This window comes from Dromiciops gliroides, chromosome 4 (assembly GCF_019393635.1).
Source record: "Dromiciops gliroides isolate mDroGli1 chromosome 4, mDroGli1.pri, whole genome shotgun sequence".
Lineage (NCBI taxonomy): Eukaryota > Metazoa > Chordata > Mammalia > Microbiotheria > Microbiotheriidae > Dromiciops > Dromiciops gliroides.
Window position 1 is genome coordinate 480,742,728 of NC_057864.1, and position 26,112 is coordinate 480,768,839.

The 26,112-nt window shown below is 43.5% G+C and overlaps 1 protein-coding gene across 2 annotated transcripts in view; it reads left to right on the forward strand.

Moving 5' to 3' along the window:
- The first annotated feature begins 4,664 nt into the window (after positions 1-4,664).
- COL26A1 (collagen type XXVI alpha 1 chain) overlaps positions 4,665-26,112 on the forward strand; it is a 255,016-nt gene continuing 233,568 nt past the window's right edge. For both annotated transcript variants that reach the window (XM_043964456.1, XM_043964457.1), the window contains exon 1: positions 4,665-4,951. In XM_043964456.1, coding sequence (XP_043820391.1) covers positions 4,800-4,951 — 152 coding nt within the window. In that variant the 5' untranslated portion in view covers positions 4,665-4,799. The remainder of the gene's footprint in view (positions 4,952-26,112) is intronic.

Sequence of the window (26,112 nt, forward strand, 5' to 3'; positions counted from 1 at the left end):
AATATGTTTTATATAATCGTACATGTATAACCTATATCTGATTGCTTACTACCTCAGGGAGGGGGGAAGGAGGGATAAAAATTGGAGCCCAAAACGATAAATAAAAATGTTTATTACTTAAAAAAAAGAACATATGCAGCCCCCAAGTAAGTCTCCCAAGACAAGCATTAACAGTTCATAGTGTGCCCCTCCCCCCTTTCACTTTTATCTATTCTCTGGGAAGTGTGTGTGTGTATGTGTGTGTGTGTGTGTGTGTGGGTGTGTGTGTGTGAGAGTGAGAGAGAGAGAGAGAGAGAGAGAGAGAGAGAGAGAGAGAGGAGAGAGAGAGGAGAGAGAGGAGAGAATTTTCCTTCCAAACTTGCATTGTTTGAAATACTGTCTTGTTGTGGCAAACATCAAATTTGATTGCCAGGGTAGGAAAAACAAATCAAACTGCTTCCTGGGCTTGTACTGCATTTAAAATTCACTAACTTAGTTTTCTTTTTCTTTTCTTTTTTCTTTTTTTTTTTTGCGTGGGGCAATGAGGTTTAAGTGACTTGCCCAGGGTCACACAGCTAGTAAGTGCCAGTGTCCTGAGGCTAGATTTGAACTCAGGTCTCCTGAATCCAGGGCCGGTGCTGTATCCACTGTGCCACTAGCTGCCCCCCTACTAACCTACTTTTGAGCAGCAGTTAGGCTTTCATGGAATTTGGAGGCATAAATGAGAAAATAACTTATGGCTAACTAAAAGAGCAAAACTTTAGAACCAGATTGTACCAGGTACCTTATCCCTTTGCCCAAGGAGAGAAAGCTTGAGACACATTCCATTAGAACAACAATATCTTTAACTGTTCAACTTGTTTTTCCTTTAATACTGAGAGATTTTGTTGTGACCTGTGATCCATAATAGGAGTGTGGACATACATAAAGGGGGCAAAAGGGACTGGGGAAGGGTTTTGACAACATGTTCACTTCTTCTTTGGCCTCTCTGAGCCAGTGGTGTGGACTGCATGGGGCAATCTCAAGTGGGGTGCAGCGACTTCTGTTTTAGATTACCAGGAGAATTTATTATGACAGAAGGTCAATATTTACCTTGGCTTCAACTTGGTGAGTATTTACTTCTCCGTTCAGTGAATCTTGATGCTGACTTCAGCAAAAGCTAATCTCTGCTTTTTGTCTACCGAAGAGGATGCTCCAGCTTTTCTTATCAGCTGGAAAGTCTCAGGACCCCTTTGCCAGCACCATACAAATCAAAACAAAGAAACACAGAGATAGGGAATTATCACTGAAACTATGGCTCCTGGATATTGGCATTTTTCTTTCTCAACCAATATACTTTTTAGTTAGAAGAATCTTTTCGTCAAAGCACTTTCAAATCCACCTTGTGTCTATATCACCTTTCCCCCATCCCCAGCATGATGACATGGGTATGGGTGGAGCCCGTTATTTTTCTCAGTGTGCTGACAGGGAAAATGAGGCTCAAAGAAGAATAAGTGATTTGTTAAATCGAGTGAGAGGAGCCTAGAGTTTCCATGTAGTGTTCTAGTTCCTATTTTACTCTTTCCATTGGTTACTCTGATTCCATGTGAGTATAATGATTTTAGACTAAGATACAAACTTTAATGAAATTAAAATGCTGGTGAGGATGTAGCCAAGGAGTTTCTGTGGGAGCCTAGGATCCAAACCTGGGGATCATCACAGACAGCTTTGTTGGAACCATTAAGCCTGACTCAGTATGTGTGTGGAAGCAACTCAGTGTAGACAAAAATCAGTGACTATTTACTGCAGGAGAGTTTGGAGGGTTGGCTCTGCATTTGTTCTGTTTGCCTCCTAATGTCCTCTTTAATAAAAGGGGCGTAGCTTGAAGATAGGTGGAGTATTCATTGTTTCTTAAATGGTGAGGTAGCTGATAGGCGTGAGGCTTTCTATTCTAAAGTATGGATGGCTTGGGCCACTGCATATGGACCACCTGAATTAGCATTACTCTGTTCCTCTGGCTCAGGTAGAATTGATGGCATGGGAAAAAGGAATCAGGGATGCAACTAAACTCTGGTTCCCTTACTGTTGGTAACCTACAATGTAACAAGCACCTGTCAGCTAGCAGATCTTACCAGGCAAACACAGCAAGGGAAAGTGGAAACCGTAACTCCTACAAAATTACTGTGGGAGAATAAATTCCTCATTTACTTCCACTTGGCCAACCTCCAGAAGGGGCAAGTTCAAAATGGATCTTGGGGAAGGCACTTAAAATGCCCTCGTCATCTATAATGTATTCTCCAAATCTCTTGAGCCTTCCAAGGATGGGAACCCTAGTGCAGGTTACATTTTTCATCGAGAAACTATTGGCTCTGTTATTATCCAGTATAATATCTATGATTAGATGCAGGATTGAAATGCAGTGAAGTCTCCCAGTAAGGCAGCTCTTGGCCTTTCTTGTTAGATTTTAAAACTACCCATGCAGGGATTGAAAGTGTTTGGGGGAGGAGAGGAAACGGTAGAATTCAGCAGATTGAGTACTAGTCCTTGGAGGCAAGAGGACCTGCAGGGCCTCTGTCACTAACTAATTTTGTGACCTTGGGCAAATCTCTTGAATCCCTGGGCATACAGTCTCTTTCCTCATCTCTATATAGGGAGAGATTCCAAATATGGAGGAGAGCCTTCCACATATAAGACAGGAGTAGGCTCCACACATTAGAGAGGCCCTTGTGTGGCTCAAAGGGAGGCAGAAAAAACATCTCTGGCCTCTTCTCCCCTCACCCTTCCATAAGGGAGCCTTTCAGTCTTTCCAGGAGGTGAAGGAAGAAGTTGGGGCTGGAGGCCACTCTACTCTTCTCAGAGAGAGGGATTATTGGTTAGAGTATCTGCTCTTTTAAATACTGTTCATCTAGGGTATATGATTGGGTTCCATCTAACTTCTGATCATTTTGTCATTTTGGGGAAGAGAAGCCTCAAGTTCTATAGCCAAGGCATGGCACCTTACCCATCAAATACCAGTTCCACAACAAACACATAGTGACTAGCAAAGGAAGTCATTTATCCACTTAGCAAAAGAGAATCAGAGGAGATCTACATAACAAGATATATACCAGACAATACCAAGGAATCCCACTTGGAGTGAGATCACCCAACTCAACCAAAACAAACTGTCCTAGATCTCATCCAAGGGGAAAACTCATCCTAGTCTCTAGCGTAGCAAACTGGGAATAGGGATGTGATGTTTTCCCAGTCATTTCCTTCAGAAACCTGAAGTGAGGTTGGCCTCTCATCTTCTCTCTGGAAGCCAGAAGCGAGAAGCGCAGGAAGTGGCAATGCTGGGCAGCTAGGTGGCACAATGGATAAAGCAGCAGTCCTGGATTCAGAAGGACCTGAGTTCAAATCCGACCTCAGACACTTGACACTTACTAGCTATGTGACCCTGGGCAACCCTTATTGCCGGGATCTCCCCTTCCCCCCCCCCCAAAGAAGAAGAAGAAGTGGCAATGCTTGGAGTCATGAAGAAGATTTGAAGCTTGAGAGTCGGGAAGAATATGGGGCCAGCTCCCAAATCTCTGCCTCTCACCAACTCCACCCTCACTCTCCACCAATAAGTGCTATAGCAATGGGCTTTGGATTTCAAAAAAAGGAACCCGAAATTTGGAGTAGATGGCCTCTGAGAGCCTTTTTGTCTCTAGACCTGTGATCCTCAAAAATCCCAGGTTATCTGTTAGGTCTAGGTCAGAAGAAGAGACCTCCAAAGCTCTATTTGTAGCAGTTTGCTCACTTCCTTTCATTGCATACCTTGCAGTTTGGATGGTCATAAAAAGTGGTACTCAGGGGCAGGACAAGAGCTGTCCAACTTACACAACTCTCATGGGAAGTACTGGGTAAAAGCTCAGATTGGGAGGGTGGAGAGGTAAAATAATAGAAAATTCTTATGTCTTTAGGGCTCAAAACTCGAGAGGAAGAGCCCTGCCCTGGTGGGAGTTGGCAGACTGGGCTTTCATTGCCATATGGTTGCTAAGTCTCTGGGTGACTGGGCAAAAGTCGCCTTCCTTTTCTTGGCCTGATTCCGTCCTGTGTGAAAGGAGGCAGTGCTTGAGGTTTGCTCGGGGATGTTCTAAGAGTTCCAGTTGAAACGAGTTAAAATATAGGAGAGAAGGTCCCTGCACTTACATGTGGAAGGACCTCTTCTCTACCTCCCCCCCCCCCCCCCATGTATGACATAGATTTGGTGCTGGAGATGGAGGCTTTGGGTTCAATTTGTAGCTGTGTGTGACCATGGAAGTCACTCCCCTCTCTAGGCCTCAGTTTCCCTCTTTGGAAGATGACCAGCAGGACTGGCTGGCCTCTGAGGCCCTTCTGGCTCTTTACGAGGCTGGGGAGAAGTCAGGGTTGCAGCCCCTTTGCCAAGCTAGTCTGGAGCGCACGGGACCAGCGGGGATCTGCAGGGGCAGGCGGTGGTGGGGCCGCCTCCCTCTGGGGTCCCCGCCCACCTGCGCACCACTGGCGCCCGGGCCTCCAAGGGTTAATGGAGAAACCCCACGCCCCCTTTGACGGACTGAGCGCAGCCCACCTCCCCGAATTTGAAAAGGCGGCTCCGGAGCTGGAGCCGGGCCGCGTGGGCGCTCAGAACAGCACCGGGCATCTCTGCCTAGAGACAGGACCCCGGGCCCAGAGGCACCGAGTCCCTCGCCCTCGGTCCCGACCGGATCGCCGCCCCCTACTCCCTCCCCAGGTCTGCGGGGCTTCCCATGTCTCCCCGGCTCGGCAGAGCAGGGCTCCGCGGGACGAGACCTTAGTGGGTAGGAGGATTCTTGCGGGACCCCGGCCCCTTGCCCGCGATGAAGCTGCCCCTCTTTCTCCCCTGGGCGTGCTGCCTCTACGGCTGTACCGTAAGCACCGGCTTCCTCTACCCGTACCCGTCCGCAGCCCTGCAGCACAACTACCCGGAGCACGGCCCTGCACCTCCGGGCAGCGGCTACGCGAACCGCCGGTGAGTGGGCCGGGGGAGGGCACTGCCCCTGCCCGGGCTTGGGGACGGCCAGAGCACCACGGCTGCGGCACCTTTCCGGGGCTGGGCTGCTCCTCCACTTCCCTGCCTTCCTCCCTCCTTTCCCGGCACCTTTTAGTCCATTCCCCGCCCGGGTCCGTGACGAGCCACGGAATATAGAACCCACCAGTAGGAAGGAGGCAGGCGTATTCTGGGAAATAGCCCTCGGACCCAGGCGATGGGCATCGTCAGGCTGCCAGCTCATTCTCCGGGAAAGAGAGGCAGGGGGTTCTCGTTGGGGGAAGACCACAGGAGCTGAGCGCCAGAGCTGGAGGGGCCCTCGAAGCTCACAGAATACAATATCCTCTCATTTTACACAGGAAGAAACTGAGTCTCGGGGGTGGGGGGGGGCGGAGAAAGAGGGCTGCGACCAGACAAGGAAACATTGGTCAATGAAGGCAGAGATGCTGGCCGGCTAATCTCAGCCAATTTCCCCAGGCTCTGCTGGCGATGAACCGAGGAGTCCGGGTTGTCATCACGCATGGCCTTGGGTGCCCAGTGAAATGGGCTACAGGTGCCAATTCAGTCACCTGAGAATTTTGTTTTTAGAAACAGCCTCCAGTGGCCAATGCTGTCCAGGGAAGAACACGATTCGGAAAGGAGGTCCTTGCCTCCGCTCCCACCACTTCTCCGTCCAATTTCTTTGGCCACGAGGGGGAGCGCGTGCCATACTCATAACCAACCTCAGTGGGTACCCGAGGTTTACCTGTAGCACTCCCGAGAAAATTCCCCTCTAATCTCGAGACATTCCCTAGAGCGGGGGCTCTTCCCCCCTTTTCCTCAGGAAGTCAAAGGCTGGAGTCCTCTCCCCTACCTCCCTTAGAGCTTTTCTAAAGATAGCTGGAATCCTTACCGAAACAATGCAATCCTCCCCCCTTTTATGCAAGGCCTTAGAATCAGGAAATCTGTGTAGCCTTTATAGCAACACATCATTCTGACAGTATATGGACAGAGAACATTCTGGAGAAGTTCTAGTTTTCCATTCTCCACCCCCCCCTCCACCCCCACAACCTTTCAACAGTTATTTAACAACCATTTATAGGGCACTGGTGATTACTCAAACTGATGTGCTAGCCCCAGGAATTATGATAAGGCCACAAACACTTTATAAGCAAATATACACCAAATATACACTGATGGGCTCCTATGAGGACAAAGTAGGAAAAATAGAGGCCCCCCCCCTCCACTTGTAAAATGAAGGCTGAGAGGAGATCCGCATCTAGAACTTTCTGAAGTGTATGCCGGATTTGTATTTGTCAAATTTCAGAAAATAGAATTTAAGGCAACCCCTTTAGAACTTGAAGGTCATCTTAGGAGTCTAAGGATGACAAATGAGAGGATACCTTACTTTGCATGGTAGGAAGTTTGAAGAACATTCCAAGATGGAAAAGGATGAAAATAGAAGTTCAGGAAGGATTTAAATGTTCATAGACGGCAGAGGCGTAATATGTTAAGGGAAGAAGGGGTTTCTTGGGACTCGTCAAACAGTCGTTTTGAGTCTGTCATTAACTTTGTGAAACAGACCATCCTTTGTTATCCCTGTTCAGATTCCCAATATGTGCATAGATGAACCATGGGTCTGATTCAGGATGGCACCACATATTATGTTGCAGTATATAATGAAGAATTATGAGTGCTCCCTTCCCCCACAGAAAAATAGGTTTGAGGAATGTTTGGTCTGGTAATACTAGACACTTCCCACCCCCATCACACTCCCTCTTCATTTCTTTAACTGCTCGGCCTCGTAGATGTTAAACTGCATCTTCCCCACAGGGTCTGTTTCCCAGCCCCCTCTGACCTTTCAGAGTGAAAATCCTGGTGAGAAGCTCAATTTATTAAAGGAGGTCTTTATCAAATGAGTTTTTTTTTTTTAAAATTTGCTGCTTTGGGTTTCTTAACAGATCTGCTTGTTGAAAATAACTCGTGTTCTTTTTCTAGTTTGTGGGGGAGAGGACCACCTTGAAACCTCTGACCCAGCGAATGCAGGGTAGTGTAATAGCTGGGGGAAAACTGGTACAGACCATTTATGACCGAGGCTCTCACTGGCACCTAGAAGCCAAGAGACATGTCCAGATCAACCTCAGAGTCTTCTAATGTTAATACAGAATAGCTGGAGAGTACCAAATTGTAATTAAATTGCTTCATAAACTGGCGTTCACCCTTGTATCCTTGATCAACTTTTATTGATAGAAGAATGGCAGAGAGATATATGAGCATAGTTTTAAAGGAATAAAGAATTTTAATCTTTGGAGGATGTCTCTCTAATATTTCATTAAAATATAATATCTCTAATTTACTGAATTGAGAATAGAAGCAGACCTTAGCTGAGCAGGTGACTCAAATTATATTACAAAACCTCTAGAACTAGAGAGTCATCTTCTAGCCTTGTTCTTTCCCATCATTGATGTCATCATTAAAATCACATTTTAGGGACATGATTTGGGTGCTAATGGAATTTAGAAATCCAGATTAGACAAAGTTGTTCCTCTTGAAAAACTTTATAATACGATGGGTGAGGTGAGATGGATGAACATTTAATCAACATTGATTCTAAGAGCACATGAAGAAAATCACATGAATTTGAGGTGAAGATTAGGTTCTAAGGCCCACATGGTTTCATTTCTAAAGTATTTGATTTTTGGAGTTTTCCTTTCTTTTAAAACTGCTAATAGAAGTTTGGTACCACATAGTTTTCAGGAATTCAGAAGATGGGATTTTTATTCAGAATCCCCTTTGGAAGGATTGACTCTGTGACCTGGAACCATAGGCATGAAAGACATAATCCCCAAATGAAACAGTTCCTGTCCTCAAGGGGCTTACATTCTGTAGGAGATAGAAATATATGCAAAACAAATACATGACAATTTGAGTGAGGGAGTAAGAGTCTTAGCAGCTGGGGAATCAGGAAAAGGTTTTGTGGAGGAAGTAAGGAAATTAGAGACTGTAAGAGAGATGAAGGCAAGGAGCAAGCATACTCCAGGCAGGCAGTGGGGACAGCCTGGACAAAGGCCTTGAGATGAGGGATAGCAAAGCAGAAGGTCCAGTTTGGCTGGACGAAAGGGTGATTAATGGGGGGAAGGTCTAGTAAGGTTGGGAAGGCAGGTTGGAGCCCAGTTGTGAAGGGTTTCTAGAGCTAAACATGGGAAAGTTTGTATTTGAAACTCTTGGAGTGTGAAAAGTGGAGTGACAAGGTCAGATCTTTGCTCTACCTTGGCAGCTGTGTGGAAGATTGATTATCGAGGGAAGTAACCTGTCAGGGAGACTAATTGGGAGGTTCTTGCAATAGTAAAAGTAAGAGGTGGGGCAGTTAGAGGGCACAATGTATGAGCACCGGGCTTGGAATCAGAAAGATTCATCAGGCACTCACTAGCTGTGTGACCCTAGGCAAGTCACTTAACCCCATGTGCTTCAGTTTTCTCATCTGTAAAATGAACTGGAGAAGGAAATAATAAACCACTCCAGTATCTTTGCCAAGAAAACCCCACGGACAGTATGGTTCCATGGGATCGTGAAGAGTTGGAGAATGAACAACAACCTTTTTAAAAACTAATCTCGGGGGCAGCTAGGTGGCGCAGTGGATAGAGCACTGGCCCTGGATTCAGGAGGACCTAAGTTCAAATCTAGCTTCAGACACTTAACACTTGCTAGCTGTGTAACCCTGGACAAGTCACTTAACCCCAATTGCATCACCAAAAAAACCAACAAAAAACACCTAATCTCTTCCAGAAAACTTTCCCTAAAGCCATTCTGATCTTTTCTGAATGTGTTTCCCAAGTCTAGAAATTTTGTTGGCCTTATTTAATATTTGTTTTTATATTCCTTTAAGTGCCAATAAGTCATATTGCATCCCTTGTCTTGCTTCCTAAGTAGACTACAAGTTTCTTGAGGGCAGGGACCTTGTCTTTTTCCCTCTCCCTTATATCTCCCTTTAATGCCCAGGAGTACTAGACTTTGTATATGGTGAGCAAATGATGTCTTTATTGGTTTGCTCATTCAGCCATTTTAATATTTTTTAAAATTTGGAAATAAAGCCCTGCCTGTTAATAATGAAAGTACTTGTGTTCTAATACCACAGTGGAAAGACACATGGATCTTACTGGTAGGTTGTACAATAGCTTGGTATAAGAAGTGGTATAAAAGGTGTCATCCCGGACATGTGTGATAAAATAAGGCCAGCCTCTGTCATGCAGAAATAGTAAAACGTCTAGGTAAGGGGTTCTTACCCTTTTTTATATCATGGACCCCTCTAGTCAGCTGTTGAAGTCTTTGGACCCCTGTCCAGAATCATATTTTTCAATGCATAAAATGAAAAAACATAATATTGCAAAGGAGACCAATTATATTGAAATATAATTATCAAAATATTTTTAAACAAAAGTTCATAGGACCCACTTAAAAACCCCTGATATGGAGGAAGGTCTTTAGTGTTGGGTAGCTCCTGAATGGAGGAATTATATAAGGACCTGAACAAAAATTACAAGGTATAGAAAGCATGGATGGGTTGCAATCTGAATTGTTTGGTGGAGGGACTACGTACACTAAAGAATCATGGGCTCATCAGAGTATTAGAGATTTTTCCTTCCATAGTTTAAAAATATTTTAAATTTATATTTTCAATTAATAAGCATTGACTTTCTCTCTTTCCCACTCCTAATAGAAAAGAAAAACAAAAACCTTGTCACAAATGTGCAGTCAAACAAAACTATTTCCTACACTGTTCATGTTCACAAATGTCTGTCTTATTCTGCTTCATTACCTCCTTCACAATCATGGTTTGTCAGTATACTGGCCAGAGAGTTCTTAAGTCAAGGTTGTTTGACTTGATACTGTTGTTGTTATTATGGGAATTATTATCCTGGTTCTACTCACTTCATTCTGTATCAGTTTATATAAGTTTTCTCAGGTTTCTCTGAAATCATCCTCTTCATCATTCCATAAGGCACAATAGTGTTCTATAACATTCATATACTATAATGTATTCTGTTATTCCCCAAATGATGGGCACTCCCTTTGTTTTTAGTTCTTTGTAGTGATAACAACTACAAAAAGGACATTTATAGATATTTCTTGTATATATAGATCATTTTCCTTTTTTCTTTGATCTCTTTGGGAGTTTAGGCCTACCAGATATATTAATAGGTTGAACAATATGCCCACTTTAGGGCCTTTTGGGGCATAGTTCCAAATTGCTTTCCAGAATGACCTGACCAATTTATAATTCCAGCAGGAGCAGAGTAGTTTATTTTCTAGAAGTCCCTTTAACAATTGACATTTTCTCTCTTTTTCATCATTTTTGTCAGTCTGGAGACTATGAGATAATTACTTTAGACTCTTCAGAGTTGTTTTAATTGTATTTCTTTAATTATTAGTAATTTGAAGCATTAAAAAATTTCCACATGGCCATTGAAAGCTTGGCTTTCTTACTTTAAGAATTGCCTATTTCTGATATGAACAGGCAGTTTTCTGATGAAGAAGCCAAAGCTATCTATTCCCATATGAAAAAATGCTCTAAATCTCTAATGATCAGAGAGATGCAAATTAAAACAACTCTGAGGTACTACCTGACACCTATCAGATTGGCTAAAATGACAAAAAAGGAAAATAATAAATGTTGGAGAAGCTGTGGGAAAATTGGAACACTAATGCATTGTTGGTGGAGCTGTGAACTGATCCAACCATTCTGGAGAGCAATTTGGAATTATGCCCAAAGGTTGATAAAGCTGTGCATACCCTTTGACCCAGCAATACCACTTTTGGGTCTTTTTCCCAAAGAGATCATGGAAAGGGGAGAGGGACCCGCATGTACAAAAATATTTATAGCTTCTCTTTACGTGGTGGCAAGGAATTGGAAGTTGAGGGGGTGCCCATCAATTGGGGAATGGCTGGACAAGTTGTGGTATATGAATACAATGGAATACTATTGTGCTGTAAGAAATGATGAGCAGGAGGAGTTCAGAGAAACCTGGAGGGTCTTGCGTGAGCTGATGATGAGTGAGATGAGGAGAACCAGAAGAACATTGTACACAGTATCATCAACATTGAGTGTTGATCTACTGTGATGGACTATATCCTTCTCACCAATGCAATGGTACAGAAGAGTTCCAGGGAACTCATGATAGAAGAGGATCTCCAAATCCAAGGAAAAAAAAAAAGAACTGCAGAGTATAGATGCTGAATGAACCATACTATTTCTTTTGGTTTTGGTGCCATTGTTTTTTTCTATTTTGAGGTTTTTCATCATTGCTCTGATTTTTTCTCTTATAACATGACTAATGCAGAAATAGGATTAATGTTATTATGTGTATATATATGTATATATATGTATGTATATGTATGTATGTATGTATGTATGCGTGTATGTGTGTATATATATATATATATATATATATATATATATATATATAACCTATATCAGATTATCTGCTGTCTAGGGGAGGGGGGAGGGAGGGAGAAAAATCTGAAATTGTAAAGCTTGTATAAACAAAAGTTGAGAACTATCTTTACATGTAACAGAAAAAAATAAAATACTTTATTAATTAAAAAATACCTACATGAATGATTGATTAAATTCTGGTCTTTAAGAGAAAGTTAAACCTATGATAATATAAATAAAAAGAACACTAAAATGAAAAAAAAAAGAATTGCCTATTTCAATTTGGAACTATGCCCAAAGGGCTATAGAACTGTGCATTGTTCCAGCAATACACTGATAAGTTTATATCCCAAAGATATCCCCCAAAATAGACAAAGACCAATTTGAACAAAAATATTTATAGCAGCTCTTTTTGCGTGGCTAAGAACTGGAAATCGAAGGAATGCCCATCAATTGGGGGTGGGAGGGAAGGAGAGAGAAAATTTGGAACTCAAAACTTTAAATAAAAATGTTTATTACTTTTTAAAAAGAATTGCCTATTTATAAGCATTGACCATTGATCAGTTGGGGAATTGACTATTTCTTTCTTATAAATTTGAATCCATTCCTCATGTATACTGGAAATTAAATGTTTATTAGAGAAACTTCCTGCAAATTATTTTTTCCCCTTAGTTAACTCTTTCCCTTCTAATTTTAGCTACATTGGTTTTGTTTGTGCAAAAGTTTTAAAATTTTACATAACTAAAATTGTCCATTCTATCTTTGTATCTCTTGTTTAGTCATAAATTTTTCTCCTCTCCATCGATCCAAAAGGAAATTTCTTCCTCATTCCTCTAAGTTCTTTATGATGTGATCTTTTATATCTAAGTCATGTATCCTTTGAAGCTTATCTTGATATGTGGCGTAGACTATGTTTCAGTTTTCATGGTGAACTCTGTTACTTTTGAGAAACGTAGCCTGCAGCCTCCTAGCTGGTGGGGTCACAGTGGGATCACAGACTTGAAACTAAATGGGAACTAGTCCAGCTTCTGTATTTTATATATGAGGAAACTGAGGCTGGAGATGGAAAATGGCTTCCTTGAGGCCATTGGATATAAATGTGTAGATACATATACATGTATCTAACTCAATGTGTAGATACATATACACATTTGTATTTGTGTACATATGGATAGATGTATATGTGTGAATGTAAAATCATATGTAGGGGAAGGTAGGTGGTGCAGTAGATAAAGCAATAGCTCTGGATTCAGGAGGACCTGAGTTCAAATCTGGTCTCAGACACTTGACACTTACTAGCTGTGTGACCCCAGGCAAATCACTTAACCCTCATTGCCCCACAAAACAAAGCAAAACAAAATCATATGTAGATGGATAGAATTTATATGGCACTTGAAGGTTCAAATTCAGAGGCCTTTCCTATGCCTTATGATACTTCTTCTGGGCATTAGTCTGAGAAGCAACACTCAGGTACTTCTTTGTTGTACTCACTGACTGCTCCTCCTAGGTAATTTTCTTGAGTGACTTTAAAGGCTCCACAGAGGTTCGCTGGTTTAAAGCATTTGACGGAGGTGTGGCATGGAAAAGGGGACTATTTCTTGCAGAAGTCTTAGGAAGCCCAGAATTTAAATGCCTGATGCAGCAGTTTCCAAATCACAGGGCTTCACCCTCTTTCTATTATTTAAAAATCCATTCCCAGAGTAACAATTCTTTAGGCAGGAAGAATATACAAACTTGAGACTTCTCTTGTGCCAAACTGGCCCAACACTTCATTAAAGATTACAGAAAACCTGATCTATTTGGTGTGAGCTGGACACATCCAACTGTGCCTGGAGGAGAGGAAGGGAGCAAGAAACCCTAACCATAACTGGGTTTTTGAGACTGCTAGTGCAAAGTGTCTAGGGATTTTGCGGGCTCTCATATGGAAATGTGTTCACTTTATCCAGTTCTCATCTTTGACTATTTAGGAGTCCAGAACCTTCCTAACTCAATCTTCCTTCCCACCTCCCCGAAACCAAATAGAAGTTTCTCTTTGGGGGCCTTTAAAGAGTCCACCTTGAAGCCAGCCAGGGTGACTCTACATGAATATTCTAATACCCAAAATGAGAAGTGTGGAGACCATCATATTGTCTTTGTTCATGTGACCAAGCCTCTAATACTTAGGGTCAGGATGGAGAAGAACTTTCTGGTTCTCTGCCTTTGCTTTGTTCTTGAGGTGTCTTAGGCAACTTGGATTGAGGCTCACTTTTGGTTGATTAACAAATGTTTAATGAACACATACTATAGGTAAAACCCTGTGTGTCCAGCACTTTGCTGGATACAAACATCATGTGCTTGTCTTTCAAAACCTAGCTATCAAGGAAGATGGACAAAATAGACATATTTTTAAAAGGTTTTATGTGTGAAATCATGTAAAACATATTTCCATATTAGTCACGTTTAAAAGAAGAAATAGACCGAAAGAAAAAGGAAAGCTGAAAAATTAAGTAAAAATATGCTTCTAAATGCATTTAAACTCCATTGGTCCTTTCTCTGGATGTGGATAGTATTTTCCATCATGAATCCTTTATGATCATCTTAGATCATTATATTTCTGAGAAGAGCGAAGTCATTCATAGTCGATCATCGTACAATGTTGCTGTTACTGTATACAATGCTCACTTCACTCTGCATCTGTTCATGCAAGTCTTCCCAGGTTTTTCTGAAATCTGCCTGCTCATCATTTCTTTTTTTTTAAAGTAGTAAACATTTTTATTTATGGTTTTGGGTTCTAATTTTTATCCCTCCTTCCCTCCATCCCCTTCCCCCTTCTTGAGGCAGTAAGCAATCAGATATGGGTTGTACATGTACAATTATGTAAAACATGACCATATCAGTCATTTTGTACAAGAAAACTTGAATAAAAGGGAAAAAATGAAAGAAAGTGACAAATAGCATGCTTCAATCTGTGTTCCATCAATATCAGTTCTTTCTTAGGTGGTGGATAGTATGTTTCATCAACAGTCCTTTGGGATTGTCTTGGATCATTGTATTGCTGAGAATAGTCAAGTCATTCACAGTTCTTCAAACAATATTGCTGTTTCTATGTACAATGTTGTCTTGGTTTTGCTTACTTCACTATACCAGGCCTTTCTGAAATCATCCTGCTTGTCATTTTTTATAGAACAATAATATTTCATCACTATCATATACTATAACTTGTTTATCCATTCCCCTATTGATGGGCATTCCTTTGATTTCCAAATATTAGCCACCAAAAAAAGAGCTGCTATAAATATTTTTATCCAAATAGGTCTTTTTCTATTTTGGGGGATGTCTTTGGGATATAAATCTAGCAGTGGTATTGCTGGGTCAAAGGGTATGCACAGTTCTTTTTTTTTTTTTTTAGTGAGGCAATTGGGGTTAAGTGACTTGCCCAGGGTCACATAGCTAGTAAGTGTTAAGTGTCTGAGGCCGAATTTGAACTCAGGTCCTCCTGAATCCAGGGCCAGTGCTCTATCCACTGCGCCACCTAGCTACCCCAGTATGCACAGTTCTATAGCCCTTTGGGCATAGTTCCAAATTGCTCTCCAGAATGGCTAGATCTTTTCACAGTTTCACCAATACTACTCATCATTTCTGTTTTTGTTTTTGTTTGTGGGGCAGTGGGGGTTAAGTGACTTGCCCAAGGTCACACAGCTAGTAAGTGTCAAGTGTCTGAGGCCGGATTTGAACTCAGGAACTCTTGAATCCAGGGCCAGTGTTTTATCCACTGCGCCACCTAGCCTCCCCTGCTCATCATTTCTTACAGCACAATACTATTCCATTACATTCATATACCACAACTTATTTAGCCATTCCCCAATGGATGGGCATCCCCTCAATTTCCAATTCTTTGCCACCACAAACAGAACTGCTATAAATATTTTTGTACATGTGGGTCCTTTTCCTTTTTTTAAAAAAATCTCTTAGGGATACAGACCTGATGGTGGTATTGCTGGATCAATGGGTATGTACACTTTTATAGCTTTTTGGGCCTGGTTTTCCAGAATGGTTGGATCAAGAACTGAAATGTTCTTACTTTGGATTTGTCCTTGCCCTTATGTAATTCTTCATTATGACTATTTCTGAACTTGCCACATCATATCCAGACAGAGATTGAATAATTTCCTGTTTGTATCACTCATCATATGACACAGTACCTTCCACATGGCAGGGGCTTTACAGATTTGGTGAATTGAATTGTGTCTTCCCTCTCTCCTCCCTGCCATATTCATGCTGGGAAAACTGGGCAGAGGTGATGGGCATGAGATGTGTGTGACCTGGAGAGGCTTTAAGGAGAGGCTTTAAGGCTTTGTTCTACCTCTGGAAGCAGGAGGCAGCGGCTGTGCCCTCCTTGGTAAATTCAGCTTGCATTGTCTGGTCTGGGAGAATGAGAGAAGGTTGGAGCAGGGGATGAGGTCTAGTCTGGACTTTCCTACTCTTACCTGCGGTTTCTTGGTTGTGCATTGAGGCTGCTATCTCAAGGAGGCCACAGATACTGGAGGGCACCCATGGCTTGCAAGGAGTGCTTTTTTCCTTGCCAATCCCTGATCCCAAGGAAGATGATGAGTTCTTTCCCATCTGCCAGTGGTGGTCTGGGTCTTTGCCAGTCCCTGACAACATTTGGCATTTTTTTCATTCTTTCTCCTTTAGCAGGGCTTATCTGCCTATCGTGCATGTCTCTTTTCCTGTCTACAATGATTTATTTGGCTACAGGACTGCCTCAAGGGCTCATTCATCCCAGGCAGTTCCATGTAAGTTGTGATCTGATCCTGCTGGACTGTAGCCTGGGCTGCTTGGCCCTTCTCCATTGTCTCTGTGGCGAGTGATGAAAGTCAGAGCATCCTCCTCCTCCCTCCTCCCCCCTCCCAAGTTCTTCATTCAAGTTTAGAAAATGCTTCACTTTTACTCCCTGTCCCCACCTGAATCTGGATTACTCCGTGTGATTACAGTTTTACAAGGATATGCACATAAGTCTTTTGGTAAACATTTCCAGATTCTGCCAGGACATGTCATGGCTTTGTCTGGGAAGGAGCCTCAGTGTCATCCTTGAAGGGCGCTGTGTCAGCAGGTTGAGATTTTGCTGATTCTCCATCCCCTTTGGGCTGCTGCTCTGTGGCCTGCAATTCAGACCTGTTTGGTGACCCATCCTCAGAACACAGGAGAGGTTGCTGGGGCACCACTCTGTCAGTAGGAAGGGATGAAGGGTTAATCAGGAAATGATGCCTCACAGTCTAATGGAGAGAGCCCTGGATTTCAAGTCTGAGGACCACAGGGTTCAGACCCCTCCACTTTGCTTTATCATCCTGGTGACTTTGGGTCTTGTCATGCCTCTGGACCTCAGTTTTCTTTCTTTCTTTCTTTTTTTTTTTTAGTGAGGCAATTGGGGTTAAGTGACTTGCCCAGGGTCACACAGCTAGTAAGTGTTAAGTGTCTGAGGCTGGATTTGAACTCAGGTACTCCTGACTCCAGGGCCGGTGCTCTATCCACTGCGCCACCTAGCTGCCCCTCGGTTTTCTTATCTATAAAATAAGGTCATAATAGCTGCTCGATGGTCTCTCAGCTCCTTTCCCAGATCTTAGGACCACCCTATGGATAAAGTTTCTTATAGAATCTCCAAGGCTGACAAACAAAAGGCAGGGATGGAGGAGAAAAGCAAGTGAGGCAAAAGACTGAAGTTATTTAAAGCTAAGGTATGGAGAATGAGTCTAAGCCAATGAACAAATACAGCTGGGTTGCTTCATTCCTTCCAAAAGGCAAAGCATAAAATGTTAAAGAATATCTAAATCTTCTCAGCTTCTCAAACTGAAAGATATTTTAAAGAGATTCTTCAAAGCAAGAGAAATGAATTAGATGCTCCCCTTCCCAGTTTCCCTCTGCATGGCTGAATGATTTCATTTACAATAGCCCCAAACCATGGTCTCTCTTACTATCTTGCTGAATTCTAGTTCTCCTCTCTCTGCATTTATTTACCAAAGGGAATGAGACTCTTATTTTTTCTTATTTGACTATATCTTAGCTTCTCACCATTCTCCTGGGGCTTGCTTTCTCATGTCTCTTTTGCAAGAGGGGACTTAGTTCAAGGTTGGGGAGGGGGGGGACAACTGATTTCTGCCTATAACAAACACCTGGCTTTGTATGTGGTGGTGATGACCCTTGTTTTGGAAGTTTGTGCTGAGCTGAGTTGTTTGTACAGTTTCACCTGAAATGCATTAAATTTAAGGACATATTTGGAGAAAATATGCTAATGTGCATTTCCAGTTCTTAGCACAGTGCTTGGCACATTGTGGATACTTAATAAATGTTGACTGATTGACTGATCAGAGGGTCTCTGCAGAGATCAATTGGTGAATTTTGAGATATCATAGTATTACCCAAGTTGGTGGCTCTGAGACTGAAGTTGGGAAGACATGAATTCAAATCCAACCTCAGATACTCATTAACTGCGTGATGCTGGACAATTACCTGTTTGCCTCAATTTCCTCAAATGTAAAATAAGAGTAACTTACTTCACAGGGTTGTTTTGAGGATCACATGAGATAATATTTGTAAAGGGCATAGCACAGTTCCTGACACATAGTAGGTGCTATACAAAGCTTATTCCTTTCCCTTTCCCTTGTTCCCCTGGCTCTAGAGCTGAAGGAATCTTCGTGTCTATCTAGTCCTATGCCCATTTTACAGATGAAGAAACTGAGGCCCTTTGTTTTTTCATGACCCAAGAGAGAGAGACAGAGAGACAGAGAGACAGAGAGACAGAGAGACAGAGAGACAGACAGAGACAGAGACAGAGAGAGAGAGAATTTTAAGCTGGTCATTGCATGATTTCTAACATTTGTTAACACTCAGCTTGACTGACTATTTTTGCTCCAAATCAAGGGGGGAATGGGAAGCTACACGGGGCCAGCGAAAAGGTGGTTTTGGGAGGGGAAGGGATTTCTTCTTCAACTTCAACTTGTGTCTCTTTGCCTTTTTATCCTGTTGTCAAATGCCCCCTCCCCAATTTTTAATCTGGCCGTCTGCTTGCCATGGGCATTTCTCTCTCATCTACTCTGAATTCCTACGATCTCGGGTCTGGGGCCTGGCTGTGGAATGGGACAGATCTCCCCGTGTGAGGGTCTCTTCCTCCCACTTTCACGCTGATGACATCTAATTATAAGCAGCACCAGGGGCAGCCCCAATCAGGCGAATCTGGAGTGCAGAGTCAGGGACAGCAGAAAGAGATCAGACATCCCCTCTGTAGCATCCCTGCCCTGTGCTGGTCCAGGCCCTCTGCAGATTGGGGAAACAAACAGCTTGTGGCCCAGCGCCTTCCATTTTCGTGCATATCAAATTGCCAAGAAACCTGCCTTCTTGTATCTCCGCTGTATCCCCTGATCGTGGCTCTGCTCTGCTCTGCTCTGCTAACTTTCCAGGTACAGCCTTTGGGGCAGAGGTCACATTCCTATGCTGTCAACCTTTTTTCCTTCTTTCAAACACATCCTAAGAACTTGTGTCTGAAGCATTTATTGGAGTGTTTTGTCTTCTCAGATGACTTCATATGAATCCCTCTTGTCTCCTTTATAAACTGAGAGCTCCTTCAGGGAGGGGATCATGGCTTCTTCTTCATTCCTCCCTGGGCCTGGAGCCAGAGGCTGAATGCAGAGGAGATGCTCAGTAGTAACCTTTTGGGCAGCCCCAGAAGATGATAAATCACAGAGCAGGGGCTGAGATTCATGACTGGAGTGAATTTTCTTGCCAGGAGTTTCCTACCAATAACTGGATGAGGTGCCTTACAGATAAGGAAACAAAGCTCAGAGTGGTGAGGCCACAAGTCTATTTAACCCATTGAGTTGGAATTTGAACTCAGAACTGCCTGAAAGTCTAGTTGTTTTTTCTCTTAGTAGGCCATATTAGCCTAGTAACCTAGTAAGCCTAGTAGGCTGTTACTTCATTTAAAAGTTGCTGACTGATTCTGTGACTAAAGGTTTATTCTTATAGTATCTCCAGCTTGGAGGGACTGTGGGCATTTCTTCTGGCCTCTTCATTCTTACAGTGGAGGGCCCAGGCAGGGAAAATGAGAACACATGGCTTATAAGTAGCAGAGGCATGATTTGAACCCAGGACTTTCCCCACCACATCCTATTTTTTGTTGTTCTTTTTGTTCAGTCATTTCAGTCGTGTCCTACTCTTCGTGGCCCCATTTGGGGTTTTCTTGGCAGAGACACTGGAGTGTTTTGCTATTTCCTTCTCCAACTCATTTTACAGATGAGGAAAATGAGGAAAACAGCATCAAGTGACTTGCCCAGGGTCACACAGCTAGTAAGTATCTGAGTTTGGAGTCTTCCTGACTCCAGGTCAGGTATTCTATGTACTGTGGTGCCACTTTGCAGACCACACCCTGTTTCACTATCTCTGTATTTGAATGAGGAAAATCTGACTAACCCAGCCATCAGTCAAAGAGGAGTTGAATTCTGGCCCTGGCGCCATCTCTGGATTGGTTTGGTAACAAAAGTGGCTCTGTTAAATCATGATGAGATGTTGTTCATCTGGGTGAGAGGGCTCATGTCACGGCCTCAATCCCAAGTTTGGCAGAAGAACTTGGAGCTCTCCAGACTTTGTGGAAATGACTTGTGCTTTAAGTCCTTTGGTGTAGTTGGTGGAGTTTGGGAGTGGTCTGCTTAGGCTGGGGCTGGGACTAAGGCAACCAGATGTGGGGACAGCTGGTTCAACCATGGAAACAGAATCTGCCCCTGTTCATCACGGATCAGTTCTCACTCCCCAGAGGGGAATAGGGAAAAGGGAGGCCAGGAATTGGGTGTGCAGGGGTCTCAGATATCAGCCCATGGCTCCATCCCTTTGGCAGATGGCATAGCAATGAACAGATTGTGATCCACAGGGGGTCTGAGTGGTCTTCCCCTTCTCCCCCACACCAGCATACACTGCCCAATCCAGCACCTGTTGAGGGAATAAAACGTGGCCTTTACCAAATGAGGAAAAGACTATCCCTTGGGGGGGGGGGACTAGGCAAATCCTCCCAAGAGGAACTTTCACTACCTAAAATAGGGCATTTTCCTTCCAGCAAGAGCTGATCCCCAGGTATTATGTGACAAGTAGGGAATTTGAACCAAATGTTAGTGTTTAGGGAAATACACCTCAAAGTGAGTGCATGGGCCCTTACGCCACAGGTGGAATGCCTTGCAGCCAAATAAATACAGGGAGCCAAGTGTGCCGAATCAGAACGGCAGCAAGTGATCAGCAAACTGGCAGGATTGTTTAGACTCAAATGACTTGACTTTTGATTGTAGTTGCAGCTGACAAACTTGTGGCTGGGCAGGGTCTGGGGTCCTGGTGCTGAATCATGTACCATCTTCCAAACTGTTCCCAAACTTAGGCCCAAATTCAAGCTGTTTGGCATCACCTAGATCCTGTATCAGCAAACCTTATGGCTCACAGATGTCAGGAAGGCCTGGCACCTGCTGCTGCCGCAGCTGCCTCCTTAAAGGTGGGGTACTTCCAAAGGGCAGATCCCGGGAAAGGAATAGAATGTTTGCTGTTGCTGCTGCTTTCACTGGTCTCCAGAAGAGTGGGCAGCATGCAGGTACCCAAGAGGCTTCTAATAGACTGAATGATTAGGCCTTGGCTATGGGGCTTCAACTCTGCAGTGCACAGGTGTGTGCCTATGGCTTTAGCTGGGCTTTTTGGGGCAATTTCTATGCTGGTAATAATAGCTGACATTTCTATGATGCTTGAAAGTTTGCATAAGGCTTGATAGACATAGCAATCGATCAATAAATGGTTATTAGACACCTGCCGTGTGCCAGATAAGTGATGACATAAGAAAAGTGGCAAAGGACAGACTCTGCCCTCAGGAAGCTCACACTCTAATGGGAGAGGCAACACATCAGTAAAAACCAAGTTATAGACAGGATCAAGAGGAAACAGAGGGAAGGCACAGGAATTAGGAGGAGTTGGGGAAGCCGCCCCATGGAAGGTGGGATTCTAGTGGGGACTCCCAGGGAGGGGGGTCAGGAGTCTGAGCAGAAGACCGGTAGTGTTTCAGGCATGGAGGACAGCCGGAGAAAATGTACAGAGCTGAAAGACGGAGCGTCTTGTTTGTGACCAGTCAGGAAGGAGGCCAAAGAGCATGTGCATCAGAGGATGGGTGTCGGGAGGAAGACGTAAGACAACTGGGGAGTTAGGAGCAGGCTACAAATGCCAACAGAGCATTTTGTATTTGTTTCTAGAGGTGACAGGAAGCCATTGGAGCTTGTGGAAGAGGAGGTGACGTGTGCAGACCTGCTCATTAGGCAAATCCCTTTTGTGGATCAGAGTAGAGTCAGGCAGATCCCCCCAGCAGCCTTAGTCCAGGTTTGAGGTGATGGGGGCCTGGACCAGTGTAGGGGCAGTGTCAGAGTAGGGAAGGGGGCATATTCATGGGATGCTGCAAAGGTGGAGTTGACAGACCTCGGCAACAGTTTGAATAGTGAGGAATCCAGGCTGACCCTAATTTATGAGCGAGGGACTGGGAGGGCAGTGGTGCCCTCTGTAAGCAAAAGGGAAGGGATGGGATTTGGGGGAAGGAGAATGAGCTCTGCTTTGGACATTACTGAGATTAAGGCATCTCCTGGACATCCAGTGTGAGATGTCTGAAAGGCAGTTAGAGAAGCGACATTGAGGGTCACCAGAGAGATTGGGGCAGGACAGATTTGAGAATCATCAGCCTAGAGATGGTCATTGAATCCATGGGAACTGATAAGATCACCAAGTAAAGTAGGATACAGGGAAAGAGAAGAGGGCTCAGGCCAGAGCCCAGAAGGGCACCTGTGGTTAGGGGGCATGGTCTAGAGAAACCAGCAAAGGAGACAGAGAAGGGTCAGTCAGAGAGGTGGGGGAAAGAACTGGGGGGGCATCCTGAAAACCTAGAGAGAAGAGAATATCAAGGAGGACTGATCAACAGTATCCAAGGCTGTAGGGAGCTCTAGGAGAATGAGGACTGGGAAAAGGAGATCACGAGTGACTTTGGAGAGAGGTTGGGTGGAGGGATGAGTCCAGAAGCCAGATTGTCAGGGGTTGAGAGTGAGAGGAGAGAGAGTGGAGGCTCCCACCATAGGCGGCCTTTTTGAGGAGTTTAGCTACAAAAGGCAGAAGAGAAATAGGATGTCGGTTAGCAGGGACAGAAGGACAGAGCAAGGGTTTTTTTTTTCAGGAAGGGGAGGACACAGGCATGTTTGTAGGCAGTAGGAAATGAGCCAGTGGAGAGGAAGAGATTGAAATTAGGTCAAAGTGGGGATGCCAGAGGCAGCGATCTGTTGGAGGAGATGGGATGTGCAGGTAGAGGGATCAGCCTTGGTAAGGAGTAAGGCCACTTCATGTGAGAAAGAAGTGAGAGCAGAAGGCATCTGAGTGATAGGAGATGAGCGAGAGCTCATGAAGGAAGAGCATAGAAGTGTTTTGTGCTCTCTGGCTTTTGTAAAATCACTTAATAATATTTTATTTTTTCCCCATTGCATGTAAAAACAATATTTAACATTCATTTTAGACATTTTTGAGTTGCAAATTAATTGTTTCTCCCTCCCAATTTGATCCAAGTTATACATGTACAATCTAAGTTGTTTTTCTTTCTTTTTTTATACTTGTACGATTATGTAAAACATTATTGGTCATTTTGTACAAGAAAACTTGGATAAAAAAATGCAAGAAAGTGAAAAACAGCCTGCTTCAGTCTGTGTTCCATCAATATCAGTTCTTTCTTTGGAGGTGGATAGTATGCTTCATCAGTTGTCCTTTGGGATGGTCTTGGATCATTATATTGTTGAGAATAGTTAAGTCTCTCACAGTTCTTCATCAAACAATATTGCTGTCTCTGTGCACAATGTTCTCTTGGTTCTGCTTACTTCACTATACATGCATCAGTTCATACAAGTCTTTCCAGGCCTTTCTGAAATCATCCTGCTTGTCATTTCTTATTTATAGCACAATAATATTCCATCACCATCATACATCACCCCTTGTTTAGCTATTCGCCAATTGGGCATTCCTTTGATTTCTAATTCTTCATGTTCTGTATTTGTACCCCAGCTTCTTACCCAAATAGAATAGGCTCTTCATAAATATTCCTTTCTCAATGGCAGTGCTCACGTGGCTAGTATGGGTGGGGAAGCCATATTTAAACCCAGGTCTTCTCAAATCCAAGTCAGGTTTTTCATCTGCCAGGCTGCCTCAAAACTTCTTTAGTGGTTTTTGCACTCATTTTCACTAAAGCCATAAGACTTAGTATTAATTGGGTTGTCTAAAAGATCACAACTCTTAAATACCCACATTTAACAAATTATTCAGTTAGTGAATTTCAGTATTCAGTTGAGGCCTATGAAGGGAGCAACCAAACATGAATAGTTTAATATGCCCCCATTCTTCACAATGAGCACTGAGAATGCATTGTGATTCAGCACTGTGGGCTGGTATGCCCTCCTGGGAGGGAAGACAGTTTTTCTTTTGCTTTTTTTTTTTTTGCAGGGCAATGAGGAGAGTTCCTTCTCCCCACATTTTTTTTTTTGATGAGGCAATTGGGGTTAAGTGACTTGCCCAGGGTCACACAGCTAGTAAGTATTAAGTGTCTGAGGCCGGATTTGAACTTAGGTCCTCCCGACTCCAGGGCCCATGCTCTATCCACTGCACCACCTAGTTGCCCTCTATTTTAATGCCTAATGATTCTTGAATTAGAAAGCCTGGAGGACATCTTTAAATAACCCAAACGTGTAACTCAGAAGGGGCGATGATCCCAGAGGAGTTTGTACATTTTACTTGTGTAACTTTTGGTGACAGAAAAATGGAATGACACTTCTAATGAACAGTACTATTTGAGGAATGGGCTAATGCCCCCAGAGAGTCATGCATGATTGTGTTGGTATAGGGTCAGTCTTACAATGGATGGTGTCATGACCTTCATCAAATACTTACTTGGAATCTTCTTTGAGAAAGACACCATATTAGGTGGTGGCATCATCTGTGATTTTTGTCAGCTGTTATCAATGTGTGAGAGGCTTGATGGTTAGACCATGTAGCCTTCTCCCATTTGGGGCAAGTTCTAGAGAGTGTGTGTGTGTGTGTGTGTGTGTGTGTGTGTGTGTGTGTGTGTGTGTGTGTGAGTGAGTATGTGTGAAAGACTTCTTTCTAAATCAGAGCACTCCGTCCCATATCCCCATTATACTAGAAGCCAACTGTGAGACATGTGTTTCTTGAACTTAGGCCACAAAACTGGGTACAGGATGCAGAGTGATTTACTCAGTCTCATCATACAAGTTCTTAGCTCCACTGCAAGCATTGTCTCTGCAAAGCTGGTTAACTGAAAGAGAAATTTCTGCAGATGCTGGCTCTCTTACAGACCCCATCTTCCCCACTGATCATATTCTGTCTCATCTGGGAGAGAACTTCCCATTCTCAGTTTCCGCCTTTTCATTCCCCAATTTCCCTTGCTCAGGCTTTCTCAGCTTGACCTATTAACGAAAGCCTGCTGTGCAGAGGTCAGAGCAACTGCTTAATTCTGGTAATGGAAACCACATCAAGGGATGGTGAGGGATGGGAGAAACAGAAAGGCCCGAGCCCCTAAGACCCAGCCAGCACAGATGGCAAAGAAAAACAAGGGGTTTATTTTCTTTTGTTAGAGGTCCTGGCCATGATACAGCAAAGGAGTCACTTTAGATCACATCATATGCATTCGCATTTGCACAAACACAGTCTATTTCCTTCCCTTTGTTGGGCACTAATTATGCACACTAATACATTGGGTACTGAATCATATAGGGCCTTGTTTTGTTTAACTTTTCATGTGGTTAGCTTTATCTCCCTTTGTTGTTTCAGTCATGTCCCACACTCTGTGACCCCATTTGGGGTTTTCTTGGCAAAGATATCGGAGGGGTTTGTTATTTCCTTTTCCAGCTCATTTGACAGATGAGGAAACAGAGGCAAAGAGGGTTAAGTGACTTATCCAGGGTCACACAGCTAGTAAACGTTTGAGGCTGGATTTGAACTCAGGTCTTCCTGACTCTAGGCCCGGTGCTCTACTCACTTCACCACCTAGTGGACCTAACTAGAATATAAACTCCTCTAGGGTAGGAACTGTATGTTAGCCTTTTGTATCTCTGTATTTTGTTTGTTGTGGGTACTTATTGATTTGATGGATAAACCTATACAACAGGGATCCTGATGAAGGAGAAGAAACGTGAGGTTTGAAGTCGGAAGACTGGGGATTGAATTTCAGCCTTGCTGTGTATGAGCCATGGCATTGTGGTCAAGTGGGCTTTCCTGCCTTGGTGCCATTTTCCTTATTTGTAAAATAGAGGGGGGGAGGTGCTAAACTAGATGACCTCCAACCTTCCTTTCACTCCTAAATCCTGTGATCTAAGTACTTGAAGATTGAGATCTCTGAGGACAAGCATCTGACTGCCAAACCAAGGGGCAGTCCTCATTCTTCTGTGCGTGTTTGGGTGTGCGTGTGTGTGTCTGCATGTGCATGTGTGTTTCTTTCTCTAGCTCTTCTCTGAGGGATGGGAGTAACAGTGACAAAGAGGGGAGGTAAGAAAGCATTTTGACAAGCTTTTATAATGCAACAATTCACTTAAACTTGGTGGGCTTTAGTTAGGAACTAAATCTGAACCGTTTTAACTTCAAGTTAACATCTACTTGGCAAGAGTGGTACTCTCTGTTCCAAGGGAGTATGAAGTCTGGAGGCTTT